The sequence below is a fragment of the Microcaecilia unicolor genome, chromosome 11 (genome assembly GCF_901765095.1).
Source record: "Microcaecilia unicolor chromosome 11, aMicUni1.1, whole genome shotgun sequence".
Taxonomy (NCBI): domain Eukaryota; kingdom Metazoa; phylum Chordata; class Amphibia; order Gymnophiona; family Siphonopidae; genus Microcaecilia; species Microcaecilia unicolor.
Window position 1 is genome coordinate 189849225 of NC_044041.1, and position 27926 is coordinate 189877150.

The 27926-nt window shown below is 44.6% G+C and overlaps 1 protein-coding gene across 2 annotated transcripts in view; it reads left to right on the forward strand.

The window, feature by feature from the left end:
* LOC115480632 (enoyl-[acyl-carrier-protein] reductase, mitochondrial-like) overlaps window positions 1–27926 on the forward strand; it is a 47820-nt gene that overhangs the window by 1494 nt on the left and 18400 nt on the right. For both annotated transcript variants that reach the window (XM_030219451.1, XM_030219452.1), the window contains exons 2-8: window positions 5477–5574; window positions 5910–6041; window positions 8036–8179; window positions 9179–9281; window positions 12823–12925; window positions 13865–13938; window positions 25776–25836. In XM_030219451.1, coding sequence (XP_030075311.1) covers window positions 5529–5574; window positions 5910–6041; window positions 8036–8179; window positions 9179–9281; window positions 12823–12925; window positions 13865–13938; window positions 25776–25836 — 663 coding nt within the window. In that variant the 5' untranslated portion in view covers window positions 5477–5528. The remainder of the gene's footprint in view (window positions 1–5476; window positions 5575–5909; window positions 6042–8035; window positions 8180–9178; window positions 9282–12822; window positions 12926–13864; window positions 13939–25775; window positions 25837–27926) is intronic.

Consider the following 27926-nt stretch of genomic DNA (forward strand, 5'->3'; position numbering starts at 1 on the left):
TCACAACTCCAGTGACTTTTGAAGTGGAAAGTTTAGGATCAAGGGTATGAGGGGACAACCCAGATTCTTGAGGGCCATTTTTAGGATTTTCCCAATGAATATCCATGACTATTTGTATACAATGGAGGTAGTGCACACAAATAGATCTCATGTATATTCATTAGGAAACCTGACTGGGTTGCGGCCCTGACTGGGTTGCGGCCCCAGAGGATTGAGATTGTCCACCTTTGATCCAGGAGTTCTGGAGAATCTGGCTTCCTTTTCTTCTCCACACACAGCCAAATCCACCAGATCCTTTGGTCCTACACTTCCTACTTTAAAAGTCACTGGATATGTGATCTGGTGGATCTGTCAGATTCTGCTAAATGCAGGGAGGAAGAGAAAGCAGGGTTTTCTGAAGCCTATGCTTTCTACCTTAAAAGCCACCGGAATCTTGATTATTCTTCAGGCAGGACTGGGTAAAAGCTGGATACTCTGGGTTACAACTCTGGAGGATTTTAAAGTGGAAAGCATAGGATCTGGATGATTAGGCCAGGAACACTGGTTTGCCTATGAAAGGAAAAATTGACACAATGAACTGAAATGAGCAGTGTTCTGTATAGCCTGTTGGCTAAAATAGCCCAACTGTATATCCATGCTATTAATAAACTGGAATGCTCCATGAATTGTACTTCGCAATTTAAAAAAGGATTTTAAAAATATCACATTTATTGCATATGCTTCTGCCACTGCATGTGTCATTTATTATTATTATTTATTGCATTTGTATCCCACATTTTCCCACCTATTTGCAGGCTCAATATGGCTTACAGAGTTTTGTTATGACATAGTCATTCCAGGATATCAGATACAATTGGTAATGTACAAAGCTTAAGTAAAGAAAGAGCGAAGGAAAGTGTAAGGCAAGTTAGTCTAGAAGGTGGAATTTCATAGCTGGGTAGGTTGGTGAAGTAGTTTTGTAGTCTGCTTTGGAATGATTAATACAGACCGAAAACCCGGTTCCAAAGCAGTCCCGCCACCAAGACCCTGAAGCAGCGAGACGAAACGCCGGCCACCGTTGGCTTGGGGCAAGGGGAGTGAAAGAACGAGTTGGAATCGTGGAATTCCCTAGTGCAAGCAGTTTGAAAGATAAGTGTTCTTTCAAACCTTATATATGCACTGTATTACCGTGTGAAGCAGTTTGTTGTAATGCAACAGCGAGATTGAAATCTATAACTTATAACTGTGTGAAGGACATTAAAATAATACACACCCTAGAAGGTTTTTGGCCAATGATGAACAGAGGGTCTATATAGATCCGTTTAAGCTCCGATAGATGGCTATAATCTAGGAGCTCTGTGAGGCCTTTTTTCCTTCTTAAACACAGAACGGTGCTATGTTTGAATATTTCTATTTTTTCAATCAGTGGAAATCATTGCAGTTTGACAGTATCTAACGATTATATATTTCCACACCCTAAACATTCTTTATATATAGACATACACACATATATAGTTGGAGCCTAAAACTAATATTGCTTCAGTAGGACTGAAATTAAATGCAGCTAGGGTATTTTACTCTGAGAATACGCAAAACTCAGCTTTATTAACAAAGCAGTACAGTCAAAGTTTCAGTGTATTTTTGTGTACCTGTCTGTAACTTGTAAAAATCTGGGGTTAGGTCAGTATATTAATTTTAAAATTGAAGAACACTTGTTGACTCCCCCCCCCCCCCCCCCAAAATAAAAATCCCTGAATGATTAATTGGAGACTCCCAGAAGATTAAAGGGTACTTTTACAAAGCTACACTACTGATTCCCGTGTGGCAAATGAGAGGAAGCCCATGGGAATTGAATGGACTTCCTCATTTCGTGGCTTTGTAAAAGAGGCCCTAAGCTATCTGCCAGTTTACCTTGTGCATTTGCTGCCATCTCCAAGCAAAGATATCAGAAAGCCTTTTGTGTTCTAGGAAATAGATCTCTGCTGGTGTCAGATGAATGTTCCTAGTGGTAGTAAAGAACCTTCTTAGAGAACCACGTAGCTCACAGTTTGCTGAAATCTGTACCATACTGTTGAGCTGTGGAAGTATTATGGGCATTCCTGAACTTTGGGCATGTAGTTTTCCTTGAATCTGTTGACTGCTGTTTTTGTTGACATAGAGGGGCATAATCGAACGCAAACGCCCATCTCCATGGGCGTCTATGTCCGAGAACGGGTACGTGAAGGGGCGGGAGAGACTGTATTTTCGAAAAAAAAATGGGCGCCCATCTTTTTTTTTTGATAATACGGTTTATGCCCGGCAAATGCATCGGATTTGTGTGGATTTGAGCTGGGCGGTTTCGTTTTTCAGCGATAATGGGAACCGAAGGCGCCCAGCTCAAAAACGAACAAACCCAAGGCATTGGGTCGTGGGAGGGGCTAGGATTCGTAGTGCACTGGTCCCCCTCACATGCCAGGACACCTATGGGGCACTTGTTACAATTTAAAAAAAAAAAATTAAATACATCCCAAGTCCATAGCTCCCATCCCTTGGGTGCTGAGCCCCTCAGATCCCCCAAAAAACCCACTGCCCACAACTCTACACCATTACCATAGCACTTACGGCTGAAGGGGGGCACCTAGATGTGGGTACAGTGTGTTTTGCGGGCGGTTTGGAGGGCTCCCATTTACCACCACAAGTGTAACAGGTGGGGGGGGGGGGGGGGGAGATGGGCCTGGGTCCACCTGGGTGAAGTCCACTGCACCCACTAACAACTGCTCCAGGGACCTGCATACTGCTGTGATGGAGCTGGGTATGACATTTGAGGCTGGCATACAGGCTGGGAAAAAAAGTTTTTAAAGTTCTTTTTTTTTTGGTGGGAGGGGGTTAGTGACCACTGGGGGAGTCAGGGGTGCTCATCCCCGATTCCCTCCAGTGGTCATCTGGTCATTTAGGGCACTTTTTTGGGACTTGTTTGTAAAAAAAAAACCAACCCAAATTCATGCTAAAAACACCTTTCTTTTTTCTATTATCGGCCGAAGGCGCCCATCTCTCCTCGACCGATAAACACGCCCCAGTCCCACCTTCGACACGCCCCCATCAACTTTGCCGGTTTCCGCGACAGATTGCAGTTGAAGACGCCCAAAATCGACGTTCGATTATACCGATTTGGACGCCTTTGCGAGATGGACGCCCATCTCCCGATTTGGGTCGAAATATGGGCGCCCAACACTTTCGAAAATAAGGCTGATAATGCAAATTCCTGAACACAAGACTTAAGGAAGCCTGACTATGTCACGGCTGCTTCGGTGCCATTGTATCAAAAATCTCCAGCAGCTTTTGCTGATCCAAAGGGAAACCAAGTGCTTTTCTGAAGCCATAAATGGACAAATTTTACTTTACTTTCAAGCTGATAAATGTAGGGTTGACTATATTTTGTAGTGTAAAATCCATCATCCAAATAGCGTTGGTTGCTTGAGGAGAATAATTACAGCTTGATGCCACTTCATTGTTCCACTTCTGCTTATAAAATCGACAGGTGCAAACAGGTTTAGGGAGGATTTTCCAATAAATACTGTGCACATTTAAAGTTAAAGCCTGGGGAGAGTCAAGATAAAGTGCTTTAGAAATGCAGGTTATTCTTTTGTGTATTCATTTATTTCTAAGACTTAGTTTCATGATTTTTAATGTAAGGGTTCCCAAACCCAGTCCTCATGGTATATATTTGTCATACCATCATATGCTGCTAATAACATTTTGATGGACTGCTGTGCCCTTGTGCTAAGGTGATTGTAGTCTGACACTTAGCATCCACACTGTTAGGAAAGCAGAGTAAAAGGAGGTTGAGTGGAAAGGAAGAGAGAAGCCTGCTGGATGGGAGTGGCTGGCGGGAGGGAGGGGAGTGCATGGGGTCTCAGGCACAGCAAGGTAAAATAATAAAGACAAATGAATAGAAAGGGGAACTATTTCCCTGGATCCTAAAAATATTTTGATTGGCACCCAAGTTTTCTAAAATGTATTCTAGTCCTGTTGGGCAGGAAGCAAACAATATTGAGTTTAACCCCTTCGTATTAGATATGTTGTCTCTCGGACGAAAGACCAAGAAAGGACCATCTTCCACCTGTGGCTCTGACCCTGCATTTGAGTTTAGCCACAAAGAGATTAAGTAATAAAATGTCTCCAACAAATGTACACAGGGTCAGTGGTGGGTGTGAAACACATGGGGTGGTGGTGGGGAGGCTGCCATGAGCTTTATATATAAACTGACCTTTTCAGTCTCAACTGTCATTTTGCTTCTCTGTAGGGGGGATCATGCATTTGTTCCACTGGGTTTTGAAGGACTGCTGCAGTCCTGTTGGGCATGTAATACTACCTGGTGTAGAGCAGTAAATCCGGATGGTGTAGTGATTCACATTCCAAGGAACTTTGGCGGGGCTTATCCTATTCACTGGTGAATATTTATTCCCAGTGTGAAAACAGTATGGGTTGCCTCGGTTCTGCCAGGAATGTACTGGCAGGGGTAAAGGAGGTCAGAGGTGAGCTACGTTGTGCCGAAGTCATGCCCAAGCTCTATCAGCTGTTTCTTGTTGGTACTCAGGAGCAGAGAATAAGGAGGGTTACATAAGTATTGCCACACTGGGACAGACCAAAGGTCCATCAAGCCCAGCATCCTGTTTCCAACAGTGGCCAATCCAGGTCACAAATACCTGGCAAGATCCTGAAAAAATTAAATACATTTTATGCTGCTTATTTTAGAAATAAGCAGTGGATTTTCCCCAAGTCTATTTAATAATGGTCTATGGACTTTGCTTTAGAAAGTCGCCCAGACCTTTTTGAAACCCTGCTAAGCTAACTGCCTTTACCACATTCTCTGGCAACAAATTCCAGAGTTTAATTACTTGTTGAGTGAAGGTTTAGGGGCATAATTACTAACATGGGCTACCACAAATGTTTTATTTTACTTTTAACCCCAGTTGTTAGTAACTAGGTCTCATTGCATAAAATGTGACCTGTGATTAAAAACAGCTCAAGTTAACATCCTATTCTTCTATTCAGGGTAATTATATCCTCCTAATATCATAGTCTTAGCTGCGTTGTTTTAAAAGGTGCTGACCAGCCTAGGAGTGAATCAAAGCTTATACAATCATACTGTTAATATATGTTTTACTGGAGGCAGCGATGGATTAAGAGGGATGGGTGAATGGGGTGGTCACCGTGGGCCCAAGGTTAGAGGGCTCCCATAAAGGTTGAAGGTAATAAGATTGGTGGGGGCATGCAGAATGTATGTAGGGTCAAGGCATCTGTAAACTGGCCCTGGTTGGAGGACAATGCCAAGGAGTGGGCCAGATCCCTTCATAGTTTATTCTGGTTGCGTTAATTTATTTTTCTAAGAAACAACGGAGATGCCTTACCAGTCAGTGCAAACTAGTTTTCTTAGGGACAGACAGCTATTGTATGCAATTCCTCCAGTTCTAGCTCATTCTAAATGTGTGATTTTGGGGTGGGTGGGGGGTGATAGGCTCAAAAGCCTGGAGCCAGCGGACCTGGGAAACTCCGGAGTGCGTGTTAAGATGTTAGCAGCTCCCATCAATCCATCTGACATCAATATGGTGCAAGGTAACCTTGACTTCTCAGCTTTATGCTAATTTGCCTCTTTTTTTTTTTTTTTTTTTTGTTTCGGCTTATAAAATAACAACCTAATTTTCATTCCTCTAAAGGAGAGCTGGTTCAGAATTTCTCTTGATTAATAGCTGCATGCCATCTAAATGAGCAATTATGCAAAGCATGTGTCAAACCTTATAATGATGTCCCTGTTGGGATTTGTTTTTGAGGGTTTTTTTTTCCGAACCATTTTAAACGGGGGGGGGGGGGGGGGGGGGAGCAAGAAAAAGAAAATCCCTTTTAAAAAATGTAAAGAAGCTGAGAAAGTTTTGTGGATTTTGTGTTTTCAGGTACGTACGCCATCCTGCCTGACCTACCAGCGGTGGGTGGCAATGAAGGGGTTGGAGAAGTGTTGGAGGTTGGCAGTCATGTGACCTCCTTAAAGCCTGGTGATTGGGTAATACCAGCTGGTGCGAGTTTTGGTAAGTGGGGAGAGACCCATTATGCAGTAATTAAGTACATTTCCAAATATTTTTTTCTTCTGGTTCCTCTTCTATTAATAGCATATCATTGTTCTCTCTCTTTCTTTTGAACTCTGCAACAGACAAATCCATTTAAGAGAGGCTCATGGTTGCACACCTGTTTCAAAAGTGTTGCATAAGGACATAACAACCATACTGGGTCAGACCAATGGTCCATCTAGCTCAGTATCCTGCTTCCAACAGTGGCCAATCCCGGTTACAAGTACCTGACAGAACCCAAAAGAATAACAAGATTCCATGCTATTGATTCCAGGAACAAGCAGTGGCTTCCCCCATATCCATCTCAATAACAGACTGTGGACTTTTCCTCCAGGAACTTGTCCAAGCCTTTTTTAAACCCAGATACGCCAACCAGCATTATGCTTTCGGATAGTGTTTTGTTTTTTTCTCTTGAATTGACAGATTAACATACAATACAGTTTCTTGCTCAGAACAATAAAAAATTAGCATCAAAATTATGCAAAAAAAATAATTTTTAAAAATTTATTTTTCCATTTATAGCCCACTTATTAACTAGGCGGATTCCAATAAAAACACAATTTTAAAAAACCCAACACGGTCTGCACTGTCTCTCACCATCCTTCTCTGCTTAATCACATAACATCTCATGACCAGCATAGATGTCTCTGGATTCTTCCTATACTTGGGATGCTGGTGATTGAATATCTTCATAATTGGGCAATTCTGAGTAGTGGGATCATTTTGGATGACTGTGCCCCCCCCCCCCCCCCACCCCGGCTTTGCTGACCCCATGGTAATGATACTGTGCTAATCCTTTTGACCAGCACCTATCAGTTGAGATTTTGTCGAAGCTAAGGCCTTCTTTTACAAAGCAGCGCTGTGACTGCAGAGAAACCCATTCAGTTCCCATGGGCTTCACAGTCACAGGCAGATGATCAAAAGCAAACACCGGTGCTAGAGGCTGTTAGCGCCGACGTTTGCTACCGCCCCATGATCAGAGCCCTCGAGCGCGTGAAACAACGCGCTCGAGGGCTCTTAGCGCAAGTAGCATGCAAATGCATGCTAAACAGGACTCAGCGCAAATAGCTTGCAAATGCATGCTAAACAGCGCTTAACGCATTCATCCCCAATGATCAGCGTCCAGCGCGCCAAAGATTGGGTCGCTGGCTGCGACAAACCATACGCCAGCTCCGAGCTGGCGTTAGGGTTTGTAGATTATTGGGGAGGAATGGTGAGCCCTGTCCAGCATACATTTGCTTGCTGACAGGCCTCCATTCCCCCCTACAGCAAACCTGCCAGCGAGGGCAGTTGAGGACGTCCAAAATTTGAATGTTTCTGTGACGGGGCAGTTGAGGACGTCCAAATTTTGGACGTTTCGGCAATGGGCAGTTAAGGATGTCCAAAATTGAATGTTTCTATGAGAAAGACGTCTTTCTCATAGAAACATCCAATTTCGGATGTCCTTAACTGCCCATTGCAGAAACGTCCAAAATTTGGACATCCTCAACGGGCCCCATCGCTATACCTCTGACACCCCCTTGAAATTTGGCCATCCCTGCAACAGGGCAGTTGAGGACGTCCATCTTCCGATTTAAAGATGGGCGTCCTTCTCTTTTCATTGGTCTCCAGCCCAGACCTGTCAAACAAGTGCGGGAGGATTGTGCTGAGCGCATGCTCAGGCACAATTCTCCCGCACTTCTACCCCATCATCAGAGATAATTGCACTGCTTAAATTTGCATGCATTATCTCTGATCATAGGTCTAATAGCGCCCCGCGCTGTTTCCAGCGCTATTTTAGAGCGCTGTTTGGAACAGCGCAGGGCTTTTGACCATCTGCCTGTCAGCGCATGCTAATCAGTAGTGTCGCTTTCTAAAAGTAGCCCTAAGTACCTGATAATGTTTTCTTCTAGAAAACCATCCAGCTTAATTTAAAACAATTACTCTAAATGATATATCCCTTATTGTTGCTGCAGGAACATGGCGAACAGAAGCTGTGGTTAGTGAGAAAACTGTAGTCAAAATCCCTCGAGAGATCCCGTTACTGTGTGCTGCCACACTAAGCGTTAACCCTTGCACAGCTTACAGAATGCTGCGTGACTTTGAGACACTGAAGCCAGGTACAGTATATGGTAATATACAATAATGTGTTCTAATGTAAGAGAGTAATCATTTACTTAGATTTTGCTCACACCTTTTTCAGTAGTAGCTCAAGGTGAGTTACATTCAGGTACTCTGGATATTTCTCTGTCCCAGGAGGGCTCACAATCTAAGTTTGTACCTGAGGCAATGGAGGGTTAAGTGACTTGCCCAAGATCACAAGGAGCAGCAGCAGGATTTGAACCGGCCACCTCTGGATTTCAAGACCGGTGCTCTAACCACTAGGCCACTCCTCCACTCCATGTTCAATCAGACGCAATTGAGAGTCCTTTTACTAAGCCGCGGTAAGAAGTGGCCTGCAGTAGTGTAGGCGCACGCCGGGCCAGTTTTTACCGCATCTACAAAAAAGGGCTTTTTTTTTAATTGGACGGGAAAAGGGCCTGCAGTAAAAATGAAACCAGCGCGCACCCAAAACCAGCCTGAGCCCTTAACGCCACTCATTGATCTAGCGGTAAAGGCTCATGCGCTACACGTGTGTTGACCAGTTGGCGCGTGCCAAGTGTTGGGCAGACTGGATGGATATGTCTATGGAGGGGATTATTTCCCCTCCCCCACTTCCTTGTGTGTAGGGGGCAGTGGGCTTTGATCCTGGCGACCTGGGTTCAATTCCAACTTCAGCTCCATTACCCCAGGTACAAAAACTTAGATTGTGAGCCCTCTAGGTACAGAGAAAGTACCTGCATATATTGTGTACAGTGCTGTGTACATCTAGTAGCGCTATAGAAATGATTACTAGTAGTAGGTACATTCAGCCTACAAAGAGGAATTCCATACCGTAATAGACTGGCAGTAACCAAAAGAACTTTCCCCTGTGGTGATTTCTTCCTGCTGGTATTTTGTGAGATAATTAACAATTCAAAGTGGTGGCAGCAGTTGAAGGAACTTTTCCCTGTGATGCACAGCTTGTATTGGCATTCAGATATTGCTAATTCTGGTGCCCTCTTTCTCTCACTCCATAGGGGATTCCGTTATTCAGAACGCAGCAAACAGTGGAGTGGGACAAGCAGTGATTCAATTAGCGGCAGCCCTGGGATTCAAAACTATCAACGTGGTCAGAGACAGGTGAGCCTGGTGCCTTCTTCCTAAGTAAATAACATTATTGTCTCCTTAAGCGTTTCAAATAGTGCCGTGATCGGCTTTCCTTTGGTTCTGGTCCGGTTAACAAGTGCAAAAAAAAATAATCTATTCAACCTCACAGCAGAACAACATATTTCAGCTCTTCTGATGGACCTTAGTGGTTGGAACACAGAGCTGAGTGCATGGATTCAAATTCTGTACCTCTTATTGCACCTGGAACAAGTCACTAAACCTTTGATGTTAGTCTTTCTTGATTTATTCATTGATCATGACGTGCTTTACTAGGCAATGACCACTGAAGCAGTAAAGGGTTTTCTGGGAAGGAGTCACGTAAGCATCAGTGGTGGTACTGTTCCTGGTTGTGCAATATTGATAATGCTAAATAGCACTGCAGGTGCCTCTTGTCACTCCAGGCTCCTGATCACTCCATACCATGTGACTTCATGGTCCTCTCTTGTGGGGTGGAATCCTGCGCTTGCCACTTGCTCTTCTAGGTTGCAGTCTTAGCCCAGGTTAGGGGTGAAAGTTCAGTCTTTTTGTTGGCAGTTCCTAGGAGGGCAGTGATTAATTGTGTGTGTGTGTGTGCGGGGGGGGGGGGGGTCATAATTTTTTTTTTTTTTTAAACAATTGGTAAGTGCAAGATGTCACAATCAAAATACACAATCCAAAAAAAGGTAACAGTAGCTTACTACTACTACTTAACATTTCTAAAGCGCTGCTAGGGTTACGCAGCGCTGTACAATTTAACATAGAAAGACAATCCCTGCTCAAAGAGCTTACAATCTAAAGGACAAGTGAACAGTCAGTCCGATAGGGGCCGTCATATTGGGCAGTCTGGATTTCCTGAAAGGTAAGAGTTAGGTGCCGAAAGCAGCACTGAAGAGGTGGGCTTTCAGCAAAGACTTGAATATGGGTAGGGAGGGGGCTTGGCGTAAGGGCTCAGGAAGGTTGTTCCAAGCATAGGGTGAGGCGAGGCAGAATGAGCGGAGCCTGGAGTTGGCGGTGGTGGAGAAGGGTACTGAGAGGAGGGATTTATCCTGTGAACGGAGGTTACGGGCGGGAACGTAAGGGGAGATGAGGGTAGAAAGGTAGTGAGGGGCAGCAGACTGAGTGCATTTGTAGGTAAGAAGGAGGAGCTTGAACTGAATGCGGTATCTGATTGGAAGCCAGTGAAGTGACCTGAGGAGAGGGGTGATATGAGTATAATAGTTCTGGCGGAATATAAGACGTGCGGCAGAGTTCTGAACAGATTGAAGCTTACTGCCCCGTTTATGTTAAGAGAAATAACCACAAAAGTTTATTTAATGAAGTGTTCATCCCAACCACCCACCCTCACCCATAGGTGGTAACTTAGGTCCAAATCCAGCAGTGTATCTTACGCCAGAATTGGATGAATAATAGTGTAAATTCCCATGTGCTAGAACCAATGGAGCTGGTTTAGCTACATAAGGACGGGCAGACTGTATGGGCCACGGCCCTTATCGGCCGTCATGTTTCTGTAAGCCTTGCCATACTGGGACAGACCAAAGGTCCATCAAGCCCAGTATCCTGTTTTCATCAGTGGCCAATCCAAGTCACAAGTACCTGGCAATATACTAAAAGAGTAAAACAGATTTTATACTACTTATCCTGGAAATAAACAGTGAATTTTCCCAAGTCCATCTTAATAATAGTTTATGGACTTTTCTTTTAGGAAATTATCCAAACCTTTCTTAAACCCTGCTAAGCTAATTGAACGTAAGGGTTGCCATACTGGGACAGACCGAAGGTCCATCAAGCCCAGTATCTTGTTTTGAATCCAGGCCATATTCTCTGGCAACATATTCCAGAATTTAATTACACATTGAGTGAAGAAATATTTTCTCTAAATATATTACTTAGTAGCTTCATTGCATGCCTCCAAGTCCTTGCACTTTTGGAAAGAGTAAACAAGCAATTCACGTCTACCATTTGCACTCCACTCAGTATTTTATAGACTTTTATCATATCTAGTTTTTATATTTTTAATGTTTTTATGGTGTGCTGTGTTACTGATTGTGATTAGATTGTGCAGAATATAAATGGTTGTACATAATAAGTAAGTCGTGTTGGAAGGGAGATGCAGTAAGTTAAAGCCATAGCTGAACTTAAAGAAAACAAAATCCCTCAAATGTTCCTACTTCAGCTTTTTTATAGCATGCCCTAAACCAGAGTTCTTTACAGCAGATTAAATATAGGTAATTTTATAAAGTCACACCTAATTAATGCCAGGGCAAACATATTTATGGTATTTTTATTACTTGGTTTACTGAACCTTATAGTAATAGGTTTCTATGTAAGTCACATTGAGCCTGCAAATAGGTGGGGGAATGTGGGATACAAATGCAATACATTTCTGTTTTTGTTTTTTATATTTACCTTTTTATGAACTGGTTTGTGGAGGAGTGGCCTAGTGGTTAGGGTGGTGGACTTTGGTCCTGGGGAACTGAGGAACTGGGTTCAATTCCCACTTCAGGCACAGGCAGCTCCTTGTGACTCTGGGCAAGTCACTTAACCCTCCATTGCCCCATGTAAGCCGCATTGAGCCTGCCATGAGTGAGAAAGCGCAGGGTACAAATGTAACAAAAATAAAATAGATACTATTGGAGATTCTACATGGAATGTTGCTACTATTGGAGATTCTACCTGGAATGTTGCTATTCCACTAGCAACATTCCATGTAGAAGGCTGCGCAGGCTTCTGTTTCTGTGAGTCTGACGTCCTGCACGTACGTGCAGGACGTCAGACTCACAGAAGCAGAAGCCTGCGCGGCCACATTGGTGATCTGCAAGGGCCGACTTCTACATGGAATGTTCCATGTAGAATCTCAAATAGTAGCAACAGTGGAGGAGTGGCCTAGTGGTTAGGGTGGTGGACTTTGGTCCTGGGGAACTGAGGAACTGAGTTCGATGCCCACTTCAGGCACAGGCAGCTGCTTGTGACTCTGGGCAAGTCACTTAACCCTCCATTGCCCCATGTAAGCCGCATTGAGCCTGCCATGAGTGGGAAAGCGCGGGGTACAAATGTAAAAAAACAAATAGGAAATATTTTTTCGTGCAAAGAATAGTTAAGCTCTGGAACTTGCTGCCAGAAAATGTGGTAACGGTGGTTAACATATCTGGGTTTAGAAAAGGTTTGGACAAGTTGCTGGAGGGAAAGTCCATAGTCTGTTATTGAGATGGACATGGGGGAAGCCACTGCTTGCCCTGGGGTTGGTATCATGGAATGTTGCTACTATTTGAATTTCTGTCAGGTACTTGTGACCTGGATTGGCTACTGTTGGAAGCAGGATACTGGGCTAGATGGACCATTGGTATGATCCAGGATGGATATTCTTTTGTTCTGAGCTTTGTTGCTTTTATTGAAAGGTGGTTTATGAAATTTGGGAACAAAACTAAAATGCAAAGTGCAGAAAACTTCAACTGCAGGCAGGATGAGAGTTTAGCACTTAGAAGATGATTTTCATTAATTCTCTCCCCTCCACCCACTGCTTTCTTTCCCCATCCAGACCCGATTTACAGGACCTTGTGGGCAGGCTGAAGGCTCTGGGTGCAGATCATGTGCTCACAGAAGAGATGCTGAGAAAGCCAGAGATGAAGGATTTATTTAAGGTACCTCTCAGGTATACTGCTAGCACAGCAACTCTCAAATGCATTGCAGATTAGGAACAGTGACATGGTCATATGCTCTACGTGGACAGATTAGATGGACCTTGTAATTTGTATCGGTCGTCATATTCTAGGCTTCTTTTACAGTAACAAACTCAAATTGCTGCTTTTTTTCCTAAGATGCCTTATGACCTTGGGCAAGTCACCTCGCCCTCTGCTGTCTCAGGTACAGACATAGGGCTAGATTTATTAATGTGCGTTATTTAACAGAAACCCCATTGTCAGCGGGACCTAGTTATTAATAATGAATGTTGAGCGCAAATTAACATAGTTTTATGTTTCAATATTTTTATTGATGACATTGATATACATCTCCAATTCTATATATGTACAAACAGAAAGATATACATTCACTGGATACTGTTTGATTATTTCTGCCATCCATTTTCTCAATATACCCCCTCCTTTTCTCCCCTTCTCCCCTCCAACCTCCCCCCTCCCCCCCTTTCCCACTAATATCTATGTATTAGGTTCCCCCCAGTATACACCAACATTGTTAACAATCAAACAAATGAAACCAAATAACCAGAGGCCACGGACTTTTCATATACTGCCTCGTGAGGAGCCTTGTTTCTTATAGCCCCTCGCTGTGTAGTAAATTTAACCCTTAGACCGCTCAGGGACACCTACCCGATCTCAGATGTTTAATGTATTAACACAAGCTAGTAAATCTAGCCCTTAGACCAGGCTCGGATTTGGGAAGGTAAATAATTCAACGCCAAATCTAAACTGGGCCTCTTTTAAGTCGAACCTGCGGAATTCAGTGGCACTGTCCGGTTAAGGGCTGCTGAATATCTGTTCTAGGGCCGATCTGCGTGATAAAGAGGACAGGAGCCTGTCTTGCCTGGTTAAATCATTATTGACTTTTTGTCCTCATCTTAGAGAGTCCCCCGACCTCGCTTAGCACTTAACTGTGTTGGAGGGAAAAGCAGTACAGAAATACTGCGGCATCTGGAGTAAGTATTTTTTGCTTTCTTTTTCCCCTGTCCTGAAAATGTCATGAAAAGGACTTGCCATATTAAAAAAGATACAGACACATTTTACTGCTGCCTTAAATATTTGTCTGCTCATAACTTGTGTTTTCAGAACGCATTGGAAACTAGTTGCTAATAGATCAAATACATTCCAGTGTGATTGAAAAGTGATCTCTAAGAGATCATCTCTTCGGTATTTTAAATGACAAGATAACAAGGTTGCAGTATTTATCTGCTTCATAAGGATTACCTTGGAGGGCTTTTTAAAATTTAAATAAATATAGTTGTCATTTGCTTCAGACATTTATATTATCTGGATTGCTGGCGATGTTATTTGTTATTTTGCTATTTGTTACATTTGTATCCCACATTTTCCCACCTAATTGCAGGCTCAATGTGGCTTACACCGGAGAGGTGTTTGCAGACTCCAGTGTGAACAAATACAGAGTTATGTTATGTTATGGTAAGATAAAGTTCATGTGGCACAGCCACATTTGGGAGTCGTTCAACTGTAGAGTTGTGTTATGTCCGTCACATAATTTGGTTTTGTTGTGTTGCCGGGATCTGTGATTTAAGTTGGATCGGTAGGGTATGCCTTTTTAAACAGATTAGTTTTTAGTGATTTCCGGAAGTTTAGGTGGTTGTATGTCGTTTTCAAGGCTTTAGGTAATGTGTTCCACAGTTGTGTGCATATGTAGGAAAAACTGGACGCGTAAGTTGATTTGTATTTGAGTCCTTTGCAGCTTGGGTACTGCAGATTTAGATATGTTTGTATTGAATCAGATGTGTTTCTGGTTGGTAAGTCGATCAAATCTGTCATGTATCCCGGGGCTTCGCCGTAGATGATTTTGTGGACCAGGGTGCAGATTTTGAAAGCAATGCGTTCTTTGATTGCGTTCTTTGATTGGGAGCCAGTGTAGCTTTTCATGGAGCGGTTTTGCGCTTTCAAATCACGTTTTTCCAAATATAAGCCTAGCTGCCGTGTTTTGAGTGGTTTGAAGTTTCTTTAAGGTTTGCTATTTGCATCCCGCATAAATTCCATTACAGTAGTCTACGTGGCTTAGTACCATTGATTGTGTCAGGTTGCTGAAGGTTTCTAAACCTAGTCAGGTTAAAAATTTAACCTTCTGCTTGTTTGCTCATCTTATCTCTGCTTTTAAGAGCCCTTGCCCAGTGTTTGACAAGATGTAAATGGAAGCTGATACGCTGTGTTCTTCAAAGTAGTTATGTAAAATTAAATGTATATTTGAATACTTAAGTGAAGAACGTATTATATTTACTTAGGTTATTGCCTAAGAGTGGAGGAGTGGGCTAGTGGTTAGGGTGTTGGACTTTGGTCCTGGGGAACTGAGGAACTGAGTTCGATTCCCACTTCAGGCACAGGCAGCTCCTTGTGACTCTGGGCAAGTCACTTAACCCTCCATTGCCCCATGTAAGCCGCATTGAGCCTGCCATGAGTGGGAAAGCGCAGGGTACAAATGTAACAAAAATAAAATAGATACTATTGGAGATTCTACATGGAATGTTGCTACTATTGGAGATTCTACATGGAATGTTGCTATTACACTAGCAACATTCCATGTAGAAGGCTGCGCAGGCCACATTGGTGATCTGCAAGGGCCGACTTCTACATGGAATGTTGCTAGCAACATTCCATGTAGAATCTCAAATAGTAGCAACAGTGGAGGAGTGGCCTAGTGGTTAGGGTGGTGGACTTTGGTCCTGAGGAACTGAGTTCGATTCCCACTTCAGGCACAGGCAGCTCCTTGTGACTCTGGGCAAGTCACTTAACCCTCCATTGCCCCATGTAAGCCGCATTGAGCCTGTCATGAGTGGGAAAGCACGGGGTACAAATGTTAAAAAAAAATAGAATATATATATAATACTTTTTGAGTAAAAAGTAAAAGTACTGCAACTACAATGGATGCTACTGTTGTTAACGTTTTTATCCCAATAACTTTATTGCTCTGCAATTCAATCCAGTTTGCTTTTAGTAAAAGTACATTTTGAAAATGACTTGTCGCTCATGCAAGTGCGCTTGTGCGTCATTAATCCAGCACTGGTAAAAGGGTGGTGAACAACTGCACTAGGAGAAAATAGATTGTTCAGTCTGATTAGAAAGTTCCTTCAAATCAGGCCAGGCTGCAACAGTAGCGTACCAAGAGGGGGGCAGTGGGGGCAGTCCGCACCGGGTGCACGCCTTTTGGCTCTTCGTTTTCATGCTCCCTCTGCCCCGGAACAGGTTACTTCCTGTTCCGGGGCAGAGGGAGCATGAAAACAAAGAGCCAAAAGGCGCGCGGCACCCCCCCCCCCCCCGCGGCGTGCACTCGGGGGGGTTCTTTCGCTGGGGGAGGGGGCGTTGCGCTGCACCGGGGGGGCGGGGCACATCGGCGATCCGCCCCGGGTGTCAGCCCCCCTAGGAACGCCACTGGGCTGCAATACTACTGATTGTCTTCTGACTGGGTCTGCAGGTGTCAAGGGAACCTATGAAACACCTGACTTCCTTATAGTAAAGTATACAGTAATACCTCGGTTTTCGTTGACTTCGGTTATCGCCGGTTTCGGTTTTTGTCAGTTTTTATTTTCCCCGGAAAATTTGTCTCGGTTTTCGTCGGTTGCCTCGGATTTCGTCGGCGTGCCCACGTGACCTCGCTGCTAATTTTGCGAAAACAAAGGGCGATCCACGCGTTTTCCTGCTCAGTGCTAATACTACAATTACATGTAAGCGATTACTGCGTATACAGTATTTGGTGTAATGTGTTTATTTTGCGTTTTTCAGTTTCAAATCTCATTGCCTTGGTTTTCGTTGGTTTCGGATTTCGCCGATTGTTTTCGGACGGATTATCGACGAAAACCGAGGTATCACTGTACTGTCATCTGCATTAGTAGTGCTGTCTAACATCATCATCGTGCTGTCCAATTACAAAGAAGGCTTTTACAAAGTTGGACTCATTGTCTGTTGTTGTTCTAACAATTTTTCATCTGATGGCAAACTCAGTTTGAATATCTTTGAGAACTGGTGCAAGAACATCAAATGTGTGGGGAAACCCTTCAGTCTTAAGGCCAGACAAGCAGACTTCCTCTCTAAAGACTCTATCAATCCGGTGGACAGTAACCCCAATGTAAAATTTTCCATGGGATGACCATTAATCTTGCAATAGGGACGTATGTCTGTTTACCAAGAATTTCTACCAGCTTCATATTCATCTCCACTTCAAAGTGACCCAACTCATCACTGTTCTGTGTGACTGGAGACCAGTAACCAAGAAACCCAGGCAACTCCACTGTTCTCTTAGGCTGTAATCAATGAACAGCAAAATTTAAGATGAGATGATCCACTCTTTCCTTGTCATCTATACCAGACCAGTCCAGACTAATGGGTTGTGTCCATCTACCAGCGGAAGGAGACAGAGAAAATAGTTCCAAGTAAACCGCCCCTTAAGGGTATCGTGCAGCCTGGAATGTTCAGTATTTTCTCTGTCTCCTAGCGGATGGATTGTGCAGCTGCTCTGGATTGCTGGCTGGTAGCTCCTGTCCCAGATTCTTCTGGTGACAGTGGAGCCAGGGGTGTCCTGGTAGCCATTTTGGGGCTAGTTTTAGATGATACTCAGTGGTCCTGAGTTCCTCATCTGCCAGCTAGGGTGATATCCAGTGACCCTGGTTCCCTCCCCTCCCCTGGCTGTCTTTATAGCAGGGTGATGGTTGATTGTGGCATGGAGTAACTTGTCTCCTCTGTGGGGGTTCTTACATAGTAACATAGTAGATGACGGCAGAGAAAGACCTGTACGGTCCATCCAGTCTGCCCAACAAGATAAACTCTGCCCAACTGTGGTGGTAGGTATACCTGAATTTCTGCTTCTGAGGTAAGCCTTTATTTATTTCTGTCACTAGTGAAGAAGGTTGTTAAAAAAAACAAAAAAAAACTTTGTTTTTCCTTCTTTCTCTTGCCTGTTACCTGATTTATTTTCACGCCTTTGGCAATGTATTCTAGGGGGCTGCTTGTGGAGTTTCTTTGAATTTCGCTAGCCAGCGTCCGATTCTGATCTTGGACCCTTCCGAGCTCGTACCAGTTGCTTTGATTTTTTTTGTGGGGCACAGCTCGTGTTTAGATCACGAAACTCAGTTGTTTTCCTCCTCTTCATGGTCCTAGACGGCGGCTGGTTCAGAGGGCGGCCCTGTTGCTGGAACTTCTGTGGTTCGGAGGTCTTAGTCTGCCATTTCCAAAGTGGGAGAAGTCTCTCGCTGGCTCCGTTTGGCTGCAGGCTCGGTCTTTTTAGTCCAGGGCTATTTTTTAATTCCTGTCAGCCTTACGTGGCTGTTGGTCAGTTCTTTTTCAGATCGCCCAGTCTCTGCTGCTTCAGGCAACTTGCTTGAGACACCCCTGCTATTTGATTCTTGTTTTGGCAGCAGTTTTTCCTCCCTTCCTTAGGGAGGTTCTGGTTCTCTCATCCCCTTGGATCCCTCCTGTCTGCTCTGGTTTGTCTGGAGGATACTTTCCTTCTGGCAGGGGTCCAAGTTGTCCTTGGTGTGCAACTGCTAGCTCAAATCCCTCTTCTGAGTACCCTCGGGAGCGACATTCTTGCCAATCTTTTGCTTGGACTCAGTTCATTGTCTCTTTATGGGAATGTGCCTTTTTAGGATTAGTTTGCCACAGCTCTTCCTTGCTTCCTTTGCTTTTGGGCGGGAGGTTTAGCCTGACACAGGCGGATTTTGCCTTTTCTAGTTTCAGGCGCCTCTCTCCTGGCACATTTGGCACTCCTTCCTTTTTCGGTAAGGGGTGCAGTTCTTTCCTGCTGAGCAGATCTTTTGCCGTGCATCTGGATTATTGCCTCTTAGCTCTGCGCTTTTCTCTACTTTTCTGCAGGGAAGTGGCTCTGTTCTAGGTGTGGAGTTTGACTCTCCCTTAGCTGGTTTTTCCTTAGTTTGGTGTTATTGGCCAGCTTCCTCTTTGTTCCTGGCCTGGCAAGAGTTGCTTCTTCCTCACTGCCTTATGGCTGCATTTTGCGTCCTATAGTCTGAGGATTCCAGAACTGTGATGCTTACCTCCCTCTTGGCGGGGGTTCTTTCTATACGTTGACTGCTGCTACATATCGGTTGCCTAGGAGGGCAGTCATTGTGGCTCAGAGACCACTTGGGGGCCGAGAGTGTCTCTTGGGGCACGGGGCTTTCTCTTCTTGTAGCTTTAGTCCCTCTGGGCCAGGGGAGTGCAGCGCCAGGTCTGTGTTTCCACAAGTTGTGATCCTTTCCTGTTGGCCTCCTGGCAGCACCTTCTTTTCTGGCTGTTCCCCGGGGCTCCATCTATGCATTTTGCTTGTTGGGCACAGCTCCATCGCCGCATGTCGAGCGCAGCGCCATCATTCCATGCAGTTCCACCATTCCATGTTTAGCACGGCTCCATCGCGGTATGTTGGGCACAGTTCCAGGTTGGCTTTAGCTCCATCGCTGTATGTTGAGGACAGCTCTATCATGGCATGTTGTGTGAAGTTCCTTCGCTGCTTATTCTGCAACCTTTCATCTCTGCATCTTGAACGCAGCTCCACTGTCACATTTTGAGTGTAGTTTTTTCTCTGCAGGTCTCAGTGTGGGGCACAGTCCTGTGTCTGCGTGTAGAACACGGCTCTGTCTGCCTGTGGAATGCAGCTCCTTGTCCGTGTGTGGCATGCAGCTCTCTCTCTCTTTGCGTGTGGAATGCAGCTCCCTGTTTGCATGCAGAGCACAGCTCCTCCACCTGTTGAGTGTAGTTCCATCTCTGTGTATTTAGCACAATTCTTCTCTGCAAATTGTGCAAAGTTTTAGGGTGGTATGTGGAGCACAGCTCTGTGACTGCAGGTGCTACACAGCTTCATGTCTGCATAGGAAGCATAGCTCCTTGTCGGCGTGTGGAGTGCTGCTCCTTGCTGGCATCCGGAGCGCAGCTCCTTGTCTGCGTTTTATAGACAGTTCCATCGCTACTGCAGCTTCAGTTCTGCAGGTACCTATAACATCCAGCTCTTTCAGTAGGGCACTGCTTATCCTCTTTCTCTTAGCTCTTAGCTTCTTCTCTACTTGTTCAGTGCATTTCTTTTTTTTTTTTCTGTTTATTAAAGTCAATGGATTACATCGTTACCAAAATACAATACCGTACAGTGTTCCATGCAGTACATCAAAGGAGAAACCATTCCAAAGCATACTATCATGGTCTATTAAACCTCCTCCATACAAATATCTCAAATGCAGCTACCATCACATTGACAAATTTTTTAATATGTAAAAAAAAACATCCTCTTGCATTCACCCCCTTCCATGGCCACTTTACCCCATCTCTCATGCAACCAAATCCACACCTTACACACCCCCATACAGACAATCCTACTAGCAAACCCTCCCCCCTCCCTCCTCACTCTGATGATGAAATGCTTTCCGATGATCCCAACACCTCTAGGAGTCTGTGCCACAAATTTTCGTACTGTTTGGTATAAAGGTTTGCTGACCTCTCCTGTCCTCTACCCTCGAACCTTGCCAATTCAGAAATTTTTGTCACCCAGCTGGAGTATGGGGCCGATTCCTCAAGTATCCAGGACTGCAGTATAACGTTTTTGACTGCCAGCACTGACATATACAGGAATCTTCTTTCAGGGAATGTTAAGCCCTGCTTGATCAGTCCCGCTTGATCTCCCAACAACAAAGCAGGGTAGGTCCACTCCACCTCCTGGTGCAAGACTGTATTTACTATGTCAAATACCTTGATCCACAGGGTCAATTTTGGACACTCTAGAAATGTATGTACATATGTACCCGTCCCTGTGTGACATTTCTGGCAGGTGTCATTCTCACATAGGTGCATCAGTTTTCCCTGCGTTCTGGTGATATATGCTCTATGAATCAGTTTATACTGAGTGTCTTGCCACTCTGCAGATTTTACCATGTCATATAAAGTCCTATAAAATGACCTAATATGTACTTGGGAGTAATGCGTGCCCAGCTCCCTATTCCACTTATCCATGTACCCAAACAGCCTCCCTTCCGGGATGGACATTTTTAGTATTTTATACCAGGTTGACAGCTTATTGCCCTCTCGAGGCAACTCCCTCAACACCTTGTCAAGCGGACCCGATTTCCATTGATCCCCATGCATCCCCTGCTGTTGTTGCCAATAGTGTCTGATTTGCATGTATTGTAGCATATGTGCGTTCGGAACCTGCCATCTGTCCCGCACTTGGGAGAAGGTCATAAACTGCTCCTCCGCTCCCTGAAGTGACAAATGTCCTATGTTACTACAGCCTTGTATTGCCCACTTCTGAAAAACCGACCTGCCCATACCTGCTGGAAATCCTTTCAGACCTACCATAGTCATGAAAGGTGAGGCATTCGGACTTCTCTTTTGTTTCTTTCTCCACCAGCTCCATGCCATGCGCAAGGGTCTCAAAAAAGAGTATTGCTGATTGAACCTTGTGCCCATCCCAGGGGGTACATGTAACATGTTTATGAGTGTAAATGGTGAGCACCAACCACCCCACCAACCTTGTGGTGTAAACGTTCAGTGCATTTCTGTCTTTGCCAGAGGTGTGCAACTCTTTCTCTGCCCGTGGTGTGTGGCTCAGTTTGTGTGCTTTGAGTGCAAATCCGTTTGTTTTCGTTGAGCACAGATCCTACTCTGTCTGATGAGCACAGCTTTGTTTCTGTCCCTTGAGCACAGTTCAGTCTCTGTGGAGCGTATTTTCACCTTTGCCTGTTGGGCACTGTTTCATCTTGTCGGTCAACCCCAGCTCTTTTCTGGATACAGTAACTTCTCGGCATTTGTGGCATACCGCAGTTTAGATTGCTAGACAACGCTGTCTTGTCTCCTGTTAGCTACCATGCCTGTGGCACCTTTTCTTGCCGTAGCCTTTTGGTGGCTGGCGAGAAGCTTCTCCATTGCTGGAGTTTGAATTTATCTCTGCTTCTTTTGTGGCTGCTTGGACCTTGAGGGTCTTTTCCCCACAGTGTGGCTCTCGACTCTCTTTCTTTTTATCTCCTTTTGTTCTCTTGGCTCTGTTCTTTCATCCCTAAGTCCAGAGCGAGCTGGTTGAGGAGTACTCTCTTTCTATGGTTGTACCCCTGGTATGCTGCTGCCCTTTTCTTCATGGTTTTCCTGGAGAGACTAGTGCTCCAGTTCGTTCTCTCGGCACTGGAGGCTCTTCTTGTTCTGTGGCATTTGATTCTCTCACTAGGCACGGGGCTGGGTGGTTCCTGGGCCTTGCTTCCTTTCTTTTATGAAGTGTGGCGCACTGTTTGGGGTTGTGTACTCCTAGTAGGGTCGCTTCATCCGACCATCTTGGACTCAAAGCAGACCGGCAGGTTTGGGAGAGTTAGTCTTTTGTCCTTCCAGTGTTCGGAGAAGTGGATCCTGATCTAGGAGAGACAGTTCTTCTCCTTGTTCCTCGAATAAGACTGGTGCCTTCCTTCCAAGGGGGGGGGGTCCTTTGGCAGGAGTATCTCTTGCTGCTTCTTTTGCTACTCTCGGGACAGGGGTATGTAATTGTTCTTTTACTCAGAACGTTTGTTTTACACCCTACGGCTTCAGTTCCTTTTCTAGCGTCTAACTCTGTTCCATTTTGGTAGCCTGGTGGTTTGGATATTCAGATCCTTTTCTGCTGATCAGTTTTTTGCTGTGTGTATAGCTTTGTTGATTTTTCAACCTTCTGAATTCTTCCCCCCCCCCCCCCCCCCCCATCTTTGGGAAACTGCTTTGCTACATCCCATTTGTCTGGACTGGTCTGGTATAGATGACAAGGAAGGAAAAATTACGTTCTTACCTGATAATTTTCTTTCCTTTAATCATACCAGACCAGTCCAGATGCCCTCCCTGGCTAAAGTCTTTCAGAGTGTTGTTTCCTTTAGATATCCCTGGCTGTTCCACGACTCTTCAATATGGTGGGATGTCCTACAGTACTGCCTACCTCATCTCCTGCCACTTGTTGTTGTGCCAGTTCTGTATGACTCCTGTTACTTGGGATCATGGAGTTCTTTCCCTCCCGCTTATTTTACTGTGAGGGGAGGTTGCAGTTGCCTTTGGCCAAGCAGGAACAGTGAGGTTCTGCGTATTGGCTCCAAGAGTTTGCCTGTTTGGTATTAACTGTGTTTTCTTGTAGACTTCAGAGCACTATTGCTTGGCTATTCGAAATACTGAACATTCCAGGCTGCACGATACCCTTAAGGGGCAGTTTACTTGGCACTATTTTCTCTGTTTCCTTCCGCTGGTAGATGGACACAACCCGTCTGGACTGGTCTGGTATGATTAAAGGAAAGAAAATTATCAGGTAAGAACATAATTTTTCCTTGTGTGACGAGGTTTGCAATAGCAAAATCCTGTTTCATTGTTTTGCTGTTTCATTTGGTTTACCAAGGAATCATCTTTTATGTCTTGCTTTTGCTTTTTCTTTTTAATGCAAGCATCGGATGTAAGTAGTAAAAATTGTGAAATTGCATTGGTAAAAGTAACCAATGTTTCTTGTACTTCTTTACAAGTAAAAGTGACAGAACGTTTACTTAGTTACAGTAACTAGTTACATTAACTTAGTTATTATATAACACTGCTGATAAACATTCATGAATGTCCTGACAAAGCAAACTCTGGGACCAATGCTCAAAGTTGCATGCAGATAGGCCCACAACACAACAGCATCACAAAAAAAATAGCACTGTGATGCTTGAAGCAAATATTTAAATTTTATGTGCTATGAAATCATGGCTAGTGGGGGGAGAAATCTGCCAGATATGTGCGCAGAAAGGTTTTTGTGTTAAGCACAGTTCTTGTGTGCATGCTGAGCCAAAAAAAATGGAAGTGTTAGAACATATCAGTGCCTTAATACGAGCTTCACAAGTGTTTCTAGGCCATGGAATTTTTGCAAAGCTCATATTTAGGTACAGAAGAACAGTATGTGCTTTTCGTTTTGCTCGGACACATGCACGTTTGTTACTTCCTGTCTGCCTTTAAAACTTGGAGTGGCCACTCTGAGAGTCTTGGTGAACTTTAGTGAGAGCATGGGGGGACGTCCAGAAGTTACTAACCAGTTCCCCATTAGAGGCAATGCAGCCTTTGCTCCTGGTCTTTGTAAGCTGGCATTGTCTTCATAGAAAACTTTTTAAGGGAGGTTGACACACTAAGACCCTTTGAAGACCTTCAACAGTTCCTACCAGAAGGCTGGGGGATCAGTTTGCATACTTACAGTTGGCGCACTATATACGAATGTTGGATCGGGACAATCTTCACCATCTTATAGTTAATAAACTGGGGGAATTTTTCAATATAGACATGGATAACAATAGGTTGGCTACACAAATCTTACCAAGCTTTAGGTATTTTGAAAGATTATGGATCATTGCAGCAAGCCTGGGACCAAGTGGATCATCAGTTGGATTTACTTATTTTTTGAAATTAATCAAAGGAATTCCCTCAGTGGCTTATAGTGCTAATTTTCAGGAGTGCCAATATAGAATATTGCAAAGAACTTATTTTTCTCAAGCGAGAGCTTTTTAAAGCCAAGTTAGTTGACTTCCCTACATGTGGGGATAATGAAGGCATGTTAGTTCATGCTTTTTGGACGTATCCTAAAATCCAGTATTTTTGGGCTGAGCTTATTAGTTATCTGAACTCTTTCTGGTGCTGGACTGTGGGAGAGATTTGGGAATGAGAGGTAAGGGCCATAACTTATTTGTTTGTAAGGCAACCCTAACAGTGGGTGCATTCAGATACTCCATTGCCAAAATGAGGGACAAATCAGCTACAAACTTTGATATGGGAAGCGGAGACATCGTTTCCTTGCTATTTGGAACACATATATCCAGTCCTTGTCTCAGAGAGTAAGGAGTTCAATCGTGAATAGATTACACTTATAATATTTAGTTTGCGGGATCACTGACATAGTGGGAATGAGTCTATATTCCTTTAGGTTGAGAGTATTACAGGATTTAGTGGGTGGGGGGAAGGGAGAGGGGTTAGGGGGTTATTTGCCTGGGATATGTTCACTGAAGGGCTTGGATACCTGAGGGTGGGAGGCTATAAGAAACAAGGCCTTCCCCTCAGATTGCAACACATCTCTTATTTATTTCCCAGCCCATTTGGTTAAGCGTTTGTTTACACTTTCTAACAATAATAGAACCAGGGGACACAGCCCGTAGTTAGACTCTGGAACTCATTGCCGGAGAAGGTAGTGACGGCAGCTGGCCTTGCTGAGTTTAAAGGGGGTCTGGACAGATTTCTGAAGGAAAAGTCCATTGATAGTTATTAAATTTTGGATTTTTTGCCAGGTTCTTGGGGCCTGGATTGGCCGCTGTCGGAGACAGAGTGCTGGGCTTGATGGACCTTTGGTCTTTTCCCAGCGTGGCAGTGCTTATGTGCATGGTATGGTACGAACTCCCTGCTGATTTACTTGTCTGCAATATTGTGCTGCTATTTCTATAAATAATCAAAAGATTTTGACTAAAACTTGCAGGAGCCGCCTCCTGCTTATGAAAGAAGACAAAACTGACTTGAAAAAAAAAAATTCCTTTCCTCAGAACCTTCAATGCTACTACTGACCTAGCGAAAACTTTTCAGCGTTAGAGGCCATAATTTAGGAATACTTACTTACCTCATTAATATCCATCTGAATACATTTCAACACCCACACTCAAGCCCTCTGAGCATTCAGTGCACAATAATGTGCATTCACACCCAGCGTTAACCAAACGTTTATGCTGTTGGTAGCTTTGAGCATTGGCCTCTCTGATATGTTCTCAGATTGCGTTAAGTAAGGCCTGGTTCAGTCTGAAGCTTTGGACGCACTGATCACTGTTTGATGCTCCGTACTCCCCCACAGGTTTGCAGGGACGATGGTTACCTATGGAGGAATGGCTAAGCAACCTGTGACAGTTCCTGTGGTAAGAACTTGCAGAGGAAAACACTGCATGCGGCAATATAGAAAATGTCATAATAATCTGGGAACTGTTAGCCCACCCTTCCAAGTGACACTTACTGCATTATTTGAAATTCAGGTACAATATCTCTCTATATAAAAGGCAACACCAACGTTCTATGAAGCCTCCAGCCGTAGTGTGAAGGGGGCGAGATATCCGGTTTCCCTATGAGTGTCTGCCCCGCCCTCTCTGTAACACAGTCAGTGAAGGAAAACAGCAGAGCAGGAAATCAAATCGCTGGCTCTGTAACAGTGAAGGACTCAGAGGGGGGAGGGGAGAGAGGCCAGAGGGCAGGGACACACACACTGCCACATGCACACAGAAGAAAACATTGCTAGCCCCCGTTTCATTTGCATCAGAAACGGGGCTTTTTTACTCTCTGTAACACAGTCAGTGAAGGAAAACAGCAGAGCACGAAATCAAATCGCTGGCTCTGTAACAGTGAAGGACTCAGAGGGGGGAGGAGAGAGAGGCCAGAGGGCACGGACACACACACTGCCACATGCACACAGAAGAAAACATTGCTAGCCCCCGTTTCATTTGCATCAGAAACGGGGCTTTTTTACTATCTCTCTATATAAAAGGCAACACCAACGTTCTATGAAGCCTCTAGCCGGAAGTGTGAAGGGGGCGAGATATCCGGTTTCCCTATGAGTGTCTGCCCCGCCCTCTCTGTAGCACAGTCAGTGAAGGAAAACAGCAGAGCAGGAAATCAAATCGCTGGCTCTGTAACAGTGAAGGACTCAGAGGGGGGAGGGGAGAGAGGCCAGAGGGCAAGGACACACACACTCCCACATGCACACAGAAGAAAACATTGCTAGCCCCCGTTTCATTTGCATCAGAAACGGGGCTTTTTTACTATCTCTCTATATAAAAGGCAACACCAACGTTCTAAGAAGCCTCCAGCCGGAAGTGTGAAGGGGGCGAGATATCCGGTTTCCCTATGAGTGTCTGCCCCGCCCTCTCTGTAACACAGTCAGTGAAGGAAAACAGCAGAGCACGAAATCAAATCGCTGGCTCTGTAACAGTGAAGGACTCAGAGGGGGGAGGGGAGAGAGGGCAGGGACACACACACTCCCACATGCACACAGAAGAAAACATTGCTAGTCCCCGTTTCATTTGCATCAGAAACGGGGCTTTTTTTACTAGTCACTCCATAAAGAAAACGGAGTCCTAAAGCAATCTGGAGCGATCTTGGAGGCTCCTAAAACTTATAGACCCCACACATCTCTTTAGGGTCAGTACTGTACAACCAGTCCCCAATAAGCTGCATCCAGCATGGACTAGTCTGAAGAAGTTGCAATCTTAGGTATAGGATAAGATTATAGTGTGGCTTAAACGCAGTATAGCAAATATCCAGATCAAATCAGTACAGTGCAGATGACAGACCAAAGAGCTTTCTGCCTGTTGACAGGTTATTACAGCCCCCCACTCTAGGGAGTGTGCATTAAAGCAACAGAATAGTCTTCTGAGGTAGCAGTTGTAAGATTACATCTGTAGATGGGTAAGAAGTGCATTTGCAGAGATTACAAAAATGTACCGGGAAAATCTCGTCATATGCAGTGCAGAGGAACCCTTCTGCGGTGCTTCTCAACTTCAGGGCACACCCGCCAGTCAAGTTTTCAGGATATAGTAACATAGTAGATGACGGCAGAAAAAGACCTGCATGGTCCATCCAGTCTGCCCAACAAGATAAACTCATATGTGCTACGTTTTGTGTATACCTTACCTTGATTTGTATCTGCCATTGTCAGGGCACAGACCATATAAGTCTGCCCAGTACTAGCCCCACCTCCCAACCACCAGCCCCGCCTCCCCCCACCGGCTCTACTACTACTACTGAACATTTCCAAAGCGCTACCAGACTCACACAGCGCTATACAGCCACCCAATCTCGGCTACGCTTCTGAGGATCCATTCCTTCTGAACAGGATGCCTTTATGTTTATCCCACGCATGTTTGAATTCCGTTACCGTTTTCATCTCCACCACCTCCCACGGGGAGGGCATTCCAAGCATCCACTACGCTCTCCGTGAAAAAATACTTCCTGACAT